The sequence below is a fragment of the Triticum aestivum genome, chromosome 5A, assembly GCF_018294505.1.
Source record: "Triticum aestivum cultivar Chinese Spring chromosome 5A, IWGSC CS RefSeq v2.1, whole genome shotgun sequence".
NCBI classification, from domain to species: Eukaryota; Viridiplantae; Streptophyta; class Magnoliopsida; order Poales; family Poaceae; genus Triticum; species Triticum aestivum.
This window is the reverse complement of record NC_057806.1, coordinates 476235918-476245473: the sequence shown is the minus strand read 5'-3', so window position 1 is coordinate 476245473 and position 9556 is coordinate 476235918. Positions and strand designations below refer to the sequence as shown.

General features: G+C 49.8%; 1 protein-coding gene across 1 annotated transcript; it reads right to left on the bottom strand.

Moving 5' to 3' along the window:
• Positions 1 to 5469: 5469 nt before the first annotated feature.
• On the bottom strand, positions 5470 to 7486 carry LOC123107241 (pirin-like protein At1g50590). The gene is made up of 4 exons (XM_044529237.1): positions 7144 to 7486; positions 6983 to 7050; positions 6282 to 6448; positions 5470 to 6192 (listed from the first exon to the last, which is right to left on the bottom strand). Exons 1-4 carry the CDS (start codon positions 7301 to 7303, stop codon positions 5643 to 5645), a joined length of 945 nt encoding a protein of 314 aa, XP_044385172.1. The 5' UTR covers positions 7304 to 7486; the 3' UTR covers positions 5470 to 5642.
• Positions 7487 to 9556: the final 2070 nt, after the last annotated feature.

Sequence of the window (9556 nt, the reverse complement as noted above, 5' to 3'; positions counted from 1 at the left end):
GCCAACGTTGTCCTCAACTTCAACGCGTTCCTAGAGAAAACCAAGCTGAAATACGATGGCAGCAACTATACGGACTGGGTACGGAACCTGAGGATCATCCTCATAGCTGCAAAGAAAGATTATGTCCTAGAAGCACCGCTAGGTGACGCACCCGTCCCACAGAACCAAGACGTTATGAACGCTTGGCAGACACGTGCTGATGATTACTCCCTCGTTCAGTGCGGCATGCTTTACAGCTTAGAACCGGGGCTCCAAAAGCGTTTTGAGTGACACGAAGCATATGAGATGTTCGAAGAGCTGAAAATGGTTTTCCAAGCTCATGCCCGGGTCGAGAGATATGAAGTCTCCGACAAGTTCTTCAGCTGTAAGATGGAGGAAAATAGTTCTGTCAGTGATCACATACTCACAATGTCTGGGTTGCATAATCGCTTGACTCAGCTGGGAGTTAATCTCCTGGATGACGCGGTCATTGACAGAATCCTTCAGTCGCTTCCACCAAGCTACAAGAGCTTTGTGATGAACTTCAATATACAGGGGATGGAAAAGACCATTCCTGAAGTATTTGCAATGCTGAAATCAGCAAAGGTAGAAGTCAAAAAGGAACATCAAGTGTTGATGGTGAATAAAATCACTAAGTTCAAGAAAGGCAAGGGTAAGAAGAACTTTAAGAAGGACGGCAAGGGAGTTGCTGCGCCCGGTAAGCAAGCTGCCGGAAAGAAGCCAAAGAATGGACCCTTCATCAACCTGCTGCGTTCACTGTTGCATCCACCACCACGCCGTCGTGCTGCTGGATCTTCATCAACCTCTCCTTCCCCCTTACTGGATCAAGAAGGAGGAGACGTCATCCGCTCCGTACGTGTGTTGAACGCGGAGGTGCCGTCCGTTCGGCACTTGGTCGTCGGTGATTTGGATCACGGCGAGTACGACTCCATCATCCCCGTTCTCTTGAACGCTTCCGCTCGCGATCTACAAGGGTATGTAGATGCACTCTCCTCTCGTTGCTAGTTGACTCCGTAGATTGATCTTGGTGAAACGTAGGAATTTTTTTTGTTTTCTGCAACGTTCCCCAACAGCACGAGGCTTGCCTTTCCCGGAGAGGGTGATGGCGCCGGACGAGGCGAGGAAGGCGAGGCCGGCGGCGGCGTCGAGGTCGAGGTCGATGGCGTCCTCCATGGCTGATTGGGGGGGGGGCAGGAGCGTTTTGGGGGAAAATTGGGAGAAATGGTGGTGGCTGCCACCGACCGGCGGGTCCGGGGAAAGGAGTAGGCGCGCGCGCGTCCGTCTCGTTTTCGCGCCGACGCAAATCCAGCTCAAAATTGGGCCTGGAATGGGTCGTCCGCGGACGAAAAACGTACGCGCGTCTGTTTGGATCGGCATGTTAGACCGTCACTTTTGTCCGCGCCGACCCAAACGGACGCGGACGGACGAATAGGTCGCCCCATTGGATTTGCTCTAACCCATCAAAAAAAGATTTTTAAAGTAACACTAGACATTAAGTAATGTGTCATTTCCCATTGGTCCAAACCCAGGTATTTATTAAAACAGTTTTGCTAAAGTACGTCTAGATGTGCCATAAGTATAACACATCTAAGTCATATATCATTGATCTTACATTAAGATTTGTGGAAATATTTTCTTTTTTTCTTTTTTTATGCTTGATTCATTCATTTAAATATGCAATAACTAGAACTCAAGGACGCTTTATTTAAAAAAAGTTTGCTTTAGGAGAATGGAGTCGTACATCCGTCCTATTGGCTTTATACTCTTTGGGCACCCCATCATGCAGGGCAAGAAACAATGAGAGATATGCCAAAGAGTTTAAAATAACATCATAATACCTTTGAAATATGGAGCGACGAGTAAACGTGAAGATCCAATGGTACATCATACACACTACTTAAATAAACACATAGACACATGTATAGAGACCCGATTTACCAAAGACCATTAGACTCACAATCCTGATGTGGCTTGCTTTCGATATGCAAAGAATAAAAAGTTTGTGGGTGGAAGAAGGCATCAATGGAGCTACTACCTCTATCTGAGTTTGCAAGTAGGCACGTACCTTTAGGGCATCTCCAACGACAATTATTAAATTTTCTCCTGCATTCATCCGCGGACTCGGGGGAGGGGAGAGGGGGTGCAGTCTTTGACACATATGCAGAAGGCCGCAATCCAATGCTATACACATACATTCAAACACTTTTTCAACAAACCGGATGAAACTCATGCAAACTCAGTGGATTTTGTATAAACCGAAAGAAATTCATTATATTTTGGACATATTTTAACTAAAATAGTTAAAACTATATGCACGTCCGGCCGCACAGAGCTCCACTCCAACGACACAGATACACTACACTGGTCTACGGCTGGCCGCAACGGATCTAATAGTCTTCCCTATGTCTGGCAGCTCGCTCATCGTACTGCCCTGAGCCTCGTCGGTATATTTTCCCATCGTATCTTTCCTATGTCCGACTGCGACGCTCATCGGAATGACAAAGAGGATACTTCAGCCAAAGGGTATTGGGGGCTCCTCATCCGTGAAGCCCGGGCGGGGGTCGACGTTGGTCTGCAATGAATCGGGCAAGCCACCGGTTGTGTACACTGGCGTCGCCTCAGCGGTGGCCTTCATGGGACCCACGTGGCGGCGGCCTCCCGTGTTGTACTTCTCGTCGATGATGGCAGCGGGTGCAGACGTGCTAGACGCCGCGTTGCCGATCTCCACCGACGGGGCGAGATCACGCACAAGTTGACGACGGATGACGCGAGCAGCAAGATGCTTGTGCCGTCGTGGTCCACCGCGAGCCGGCCTGGAGCAACATGCCACTTTAATAAGCGGCGTAGTCCTGACTGCCACATAATCCGCATGAACTGGAGGTTGTCATATGTCTATGGGCTCTGACATCCTCTGTTGGAAAGAAATGTTTGACCAGTTGCCACATGAATATCCGAATTTTTGCTGGGACTTGAATATTCTAGAGCAACTTCCACGCCTTCTCCTCCATACCTGTACTAGATGACCTGCAGTCCCTTCAAGCCACGCCTCACGCCTTTATTTAGTTGACACAAGCATCCTATATGCAGATTTTACAAAGAAGGCTGCAACTCCTTTCGAAATTCTAGCTCCAGAAGTCTTCCATATTTCTCGTGCACAGCGGTATTCCTAAGATAATAGGAACATTCATGGGCATAAAAACTTCTTCCACGCGTTGTTTGTTCTATGCAGCCGCCGAACCGCCGGTGTGTCGATGAGTTCATACACCAAGGTCCGCGGATCAGAGACCAAGCATCCATAAGGTCTCAACACCTCATCATGCGGAAGCCAATTATCTTCCCATATGTCTGTAGTTGCCCCGTTGCCAATGTGTTTGATCCTGCTTCGGTACATCTCCCTCTTCCACAATGGCTCTCCAAGTCTGGATTGGATGATTGCCAAGGGTTGCATGCAAATAGATGAATTTGGAAAATAAATACTCCTTAGCACACGAGCGCTCAATGAGTATGGCTGCTGCAGTAGACGCCACGGGAAAAATTTAAGAATTTCAAAATCTTTAAATCCAAGTCCGCCTACGGTTTTGTCATTACTTTCCACGATAGCTAGTGTGATTTATGGTGTTCATCTTTACTGCCCCACCAAAACTTACTTATCAACATGTTAAGGTACTCACAAAGCCCTCTTGGTAATTTGAAACATGGCATAGAATACATTAGAACGGTCTGGGCTACCGCTTTAACCAGGACTTCTTTCCATGCCGAGGATAAAGACTTCTCTATCCATCCTTGGATCCTGCTCCACAAACGGCCCTTCAAGTATTTAAAGGCACCATTTTCAATGATCCTATGTCAGAAGGCATGCCGAAATATTTCTCATTTAGAGTCTCATTAGGGACATTTAACAGGCCTTTTTATTTCACCCCTGACTGCATCTGGAGCATCCTTACTGAAGAAAATATAAGACTTGTCATAATTGATACATTGCCCTATAGCCTGATAGTAAATAATCAACATAAGGTGGAGTGGACATAGTTCACCTCAGACCCACACCATTTGACTTGAAAAATAGCAGGTTGTCATCTGTAAATAATAAATAGCTTATCGGTGGCGCCAAAGGTGCCACTTGCAGATCATGGATATTTGATGACGCACTTCTAGATTTTAGGAGCCACAAAAGGCTATCTGCCGCAATCAAGAACAAACATGTGGATATTGGGTCCCCTTGTCGAATACCAGACAAAGGTTTGAATTTCTTCAGTTTCTTATCATTGAACAACACTGAAAAATTTACTAAGCTAACCAAGCCCATAACTATGTCCACCCACCTCTCAGTAAAACCAAGCTTGAGCATAATAGCTCGCAGGCAGGGCCACTCCACCTTATCATTCAGTATATAAACGATGAAGCCAGAAAATGCATTGTAGCTCTCAGATGTCACACACCCCTATATGAGTATAGCATTAAAAAATAAAAAAAATCAATAAATTCTGAAATTTTGGGATATCAAACATGGGTGCATGTTGCACACCCGCATTCACTTTCGTGTAGAATGGGTGCCCATGGTATCCGTGGCAAAGGAAATACAGTCCGACATACGATCCATCCTTTTCTCCTCTATACATAGGTATCCATAGTATTTTTTTGCATGGTAATACGTGTCTCATTCATATCATGAAGAACAAAGTACAAGTCACGTAAGGACCGGCATGACAAAACTGAAAAGATAGCAGAACAGCTCTGAGCTTGACACCAACGCTCGTCACCGAAGAAAAAAAAAATGACGGATCACCTCCTCACTTGAGCTCGACGCGGCTCCATCGCTGATATGCAGCTTTGCGGACCTCAAAGATGGCTCACCAAATGTGAAGCCCTTGGCATTGAACAATCAGACCGAGGCAACACCCCCGACACGCCATCGAACTCCAGATCTGGCATCCCACCACGACTAAGACGCCGAAGGAGGAAATCGTACCTGCCATCCACAAACCATGAACCCAGCACACGTTCCGTGTTCCAGATGTCGTCGATGCATACCACAATATGTATCCAATCCTGGACTACCTCCCAAGCTCTGCGCCGACGCTGGAGCAAATGTCATCGCAACAGCGGTGCCCAAGGACACAGGTCCACCACGAGGATGCCGCCGCCATGCCATCCTTACTTGAACAAACTTGTTTCCAAATCCATTCCCAACCATACGAAGAATGGCCTCGTTAGGAAAGGAACCAAAAAATCTTTATTCAATGCCGTCATTGCCGTCACCAAAGCCAAGACAATGAACAATCTAAAAACCTAGATTACGGGAAAGTAAAAAGCGGTGCACCCGCGTGGATCCGGCGACCCCCCTCACCACCGACAATCGAGGTCGCCGATGGAGGGGAGTCACCGGAGGACGGCGCTGGAAGATTGGCCTCTCCTGACGGCGGCCACGGTTCCAGCCCCAGGAACGAGAGAAAAACGGAGGGGGAGTAGTAGGAGTATAATTCAGTATACTGTTTTTTTAGAATCAGTATACTGTACCTTTATGTTATGGAATATGTACATGAAAGCAATCACTGATGTCGGGATGAAAGAAAGAAATAAATAAACAAATAAATAACCTGCGCACAGTACGTTCTTCACAGTTTGTCCTCCCATTCTTTCCTTCACCCTACGTATTCTAGCTCTAGCGCGATCATGGCCTGCGACTTCCAATGCTTGGCCTTCTCGAACCCGTTGATGAAGTACTCGAAGTCGTTGACGGTGGCGTCGATCTCCTCCTCGGTGTTCATCACGAACGGGCCCAGCTGCGCCACGGGCTCGCCGATGGGCTCGCCGGCCACGAGCACGAACCGGAGCGGCTTGTCCGACCTGTTCCAAACCTCCACGCCGTCGCCGTCCTGCCCCAACAACAGCAGGTGGTGCGCCCCCGCCGGCTGCGCCGCCTGCTGCTTCTGGTCTGTCATCGGCCCGAACACGCCCTCGCCCTCGAGCACGTACACGAAGGCGTTCCACGAGGCCGGCACCGGCTGCCGCACGGGCGCGGTGGCGTGCGGGCGCACCGTGAAGTCGAGGTACATGGTCGGCGTCCGCGTGCGCACCGGCGACCGGGCGCCCATGGCCTCCCCCGCGATGACGCGCACCGTCACGTCGCCGTCCGCCGACGTGGTGGACGCGATGTCCTTGCTCTGGAACTCCTGGTACCCGGGCTCGACCCTGGATCGTCGATCGCACGTGTTAGTCATCGAGACGCACGTGACGTGGTCAGACGGGAGAGAGCAAGGTGAAATCAATAGAGTGCGCACATTTTGTTCTTGGAGGCGAGGTTGACCCAGAGCTGGAGGCCCTTGGAGGTGCCGGGGCCGGCCGGCATCTCGGAGTGCACGATGCCGCGGCCGGCCGTCATCCACTGCACGTCGCCGGCCTTGATCGTGCCACGGTGGCCCTCGAAGTCCTCGTGCGTCACCGCCCCCTGCAGCCAGCCAGCCAGAGGAAAGGGTCGTCAGGTCAGGGCGGTTTGCCAACAAATCTACTAGTGTATGCGCGCCATCGTTGTCCCGTGAACATTCCTACCAGTACTTAATTTCACACGGTTTTCAGAAGACTTCGTTCTCATTGCACGAAAGCACAGGGGGTGGTTGGCGTACTAGGGAGAGATCGATGCCAGGCTACCAAAAGCAGGACCCGCGTTCAGAGGGCTTGTTTGAGTGAAGGGCAAGAAAAGTTCCAAGTTGCAAAAAAAGGTTCCAGGTTGCAGTTAAGTTTGACAAACGGAACGCGCTTGTTCCCCGTTGCATGTTTGGTCGTCAAAGGTGCCACTACCGTTACATCTCTGCGCAATGGGACTTAAGTAAGAAAGGGTTCAGGATGGCAATGTATTCTGGTGTGTGCTCTGCGGATGTTCATACTGCTAGGTTCATTTGGCAGTTTTCTAGCAGTGCTACTAGCTAGCACATCAAGAACAAGTGCGCGCGATCGACGGCAACAGAAATGCATGCGTGCGTACCTCGAGCATGTAGGTGACGGTCTCGAAGCCCCGGTGTGGATGGTCAGGGAACCCGGCCGGCGCAGAAGCTGCATGCAGCAAATTCGGACGAGGAAGGAATCGATTAACGACCATCGCCGAAACGAACCGAGGGAGGAGGAGGAAGCGGCGGGGGGGCTGACCTGAGAACTCGTCCAGGACGAGGAACGGATCGAAATACCTCAGCTCGAACCTGCCGATGCTGCGGCGGACGACGGCGCCGGCGCCCTCGTGCTGCGGCCGCGCCTGGAACCTCCGCGCCACCTGCCGGGGCTTCGCCACCTCCATTGTCGACATATACATACACCGGGCAAGGCAGGCGAATGGATCGATGTATGCGTGTGGATATGCAAGTACTACGACGGCTTCGTCGCGGGTCTCTTATATAGGAGTAGCACCACGGCTCGATTCCGTTACCTCATCTCCTCTCGTCTCCGGGGCCGAAGGAGAGCGACAGTTCCTCTCTCTCTCTCTCTCTCTCTCTCTCTCTCTCTCTCTCTCTCTCTCTCTCTCTCTCTCTCTCTCTCTCTCTCTCTCTCTCTCTCTCTCTCTCTCTCTCTCTCTCTCTCTCTCTCTCTCTCTCTCTCTCTCTCTCTCTCTCTCTCTCTCTCTCTAAGGTGTGGCGAATCGCCCAGCTAGTTTCTTGACCTTTCCTATCTTAATACAAAGCCCGCCCGTCCCGAGGCGCATCGCTCCAAAAAAGTCATGTGTTCGACAGCTCGACGTCGCCGTCGCCGTCCGCCGGTCACGCTGACGCCACGCGCACGCACGCCTCTCCTCCGCCGCTCCGCGAGCTGCGTGCGTCTGCCTTGTGCCAGCGTCGCGTCAGCACCATGGTTACCGGCCGTCGCGGGTTTTGATCCTGATAACTGTCGTGTCACCTCGCTGTTATTAAGGCCTCTGAAGTTACCGGATGGTCAAAAAGTTAAAATGTTGCCTTGACGTGAAAACCTACGGTCGTGCGTGTCGTGGCGTCGCCAGGGTTTTTGTTCTTCCAAGCCACGGCTCCATGATTGTCATCACCTCACCTGGTTCCTGGTTCATCCACGGCTCTTGAGTGACGGGAGATATTTTCTGAGGAAATTGGTGAAATTCCTCTTTTTTTTTTACCGTAGCATTTTTTACACAAAATCACAACTTCTGTCCTAATGATCCATATGGCATCCAAAACCACAATTTGATTGCTAAACTCACTGGCTGAGCCCACTTGTCAGGCTAGAAAAAGCCACCACGTTAACCCCTCCGCCTCGGGGCTAAGACATCCGTGTAATGACTAGGAAAAAAATCACAAATTAAAACATGGTAAAACGCACCGAACGATATTGTTGACGGTGGCAAAAAAATATTGACGATAAATACTAGTAATTGTTTCGATGACGTCTCTAACTATCCGACTCGTTCATTGGGCTTAGTCGGCAAAAAAAGCAAGGTGTCACGCGAGCACGTTGACTTGGTCTTGCTCTTTCTCCTTCCTCATTTATTACTCGATCCTTCACCCCCCACATGAACAGCCGCGCAAGATCCGACGCACTTCTTCCTCCTTCTTGCCTCCACCCCCGCCACCCCACCACCACCTGCTTCGCCCCCTTCTCCATAAACGGTGTCATTCCTCCTTCACCGACCACGTCGCCTCGTCCCTCCACCACCTGCAGAGCTCCAGTTGCTTGGTCGTCTCCCCACATTTCCACCAGCGAGATCCTGGGTCCAGCGGTCGGATCCGCATCACCAACTGCCAAAGGCGGGGAGGCTGTGCCCTCTTCCTCGACCCCTCCACGTCTCTAGCGATACTCCGTGTGATGCACCCCCCCTCCCAATCCACGCCGACGATGAGTTAGAATGTGGGGGAGGAGGGGAACTGGAGGAGAAGCTGCACCTCGTGGCTTGCCATGGTCACCGTCCTCCCGTCGGCGTGAGGGCCGGAGGAACGAGCAGGTGCGAGCTTCGTGGCGGAGTTGCTGCTTGACGCCACCAACCACTGAGAAAGAAAAGGACTGATTTTCCTTGGATTGGTCCCACATGCCCTCATGGCACTTTTTTTTGCCAACTCAGCCCGATGGACAGGTCGAATAGTTAGAGACCTCATCAAAGCAATTGCTATTTATCCAGAGTCAACGATAGCGTTCGGTGCATTTTATCACGTTTTGAATTGTGGTCATTTTTTACTAGTCATGACATGATTGTGCTGGTTTTATGCATTTTAATCCTCTGAAGTATTTGTAATTTTCTAGAATTTTTCTGATTTTGAATAAAAACCTTGCATTCGGTTCATAAGTGGGTCAAATTATGACGTAGAACTTAAAGAGATTGGTTTTCTCAAATAGCTCACTAGAATGTGCTGAAAAATCTGTAGAAGGTAGTGGACATTTTACAAGTTTTTGGATATTTTTAATAAGCTTCAATTATTTTTATCTCCTAAGCTATGGGCCACTTTGTCTTCTTTTCCCTTTTCTTTTATGGTTATTTTCTGACGTGCTTCTATTGATGCCCAATCAGACTTTTTTTTATTGTGACACTTGAACTGATTCTATGGACATGTTGATTGTATTATTTATAAAG

Coding starts and splice junctions, on each gene's coding strand:
- LOC123107241 (XM_044529237.1), bottom strand. CDS start 7,303: ATGTATATGTCGACAATGGAGGTGGCGAAGCCCCGGCAGGTGGCGCGG. Junction 7,051..7,143: donor CGTCCTGGACGAGTTCTCAG/GTCAGCCCCCCC, acceptor TGCTGCATGCAG/CTTCTGCGCCGGCCGGGTTC. Junction 6,193..6,281: donor CTCGCCTCCAAGAACAAAAT/GTGCGCACTCTA, acceptor TCGACGATCCAG/GGTCGAGCCCGGGTACCAGG.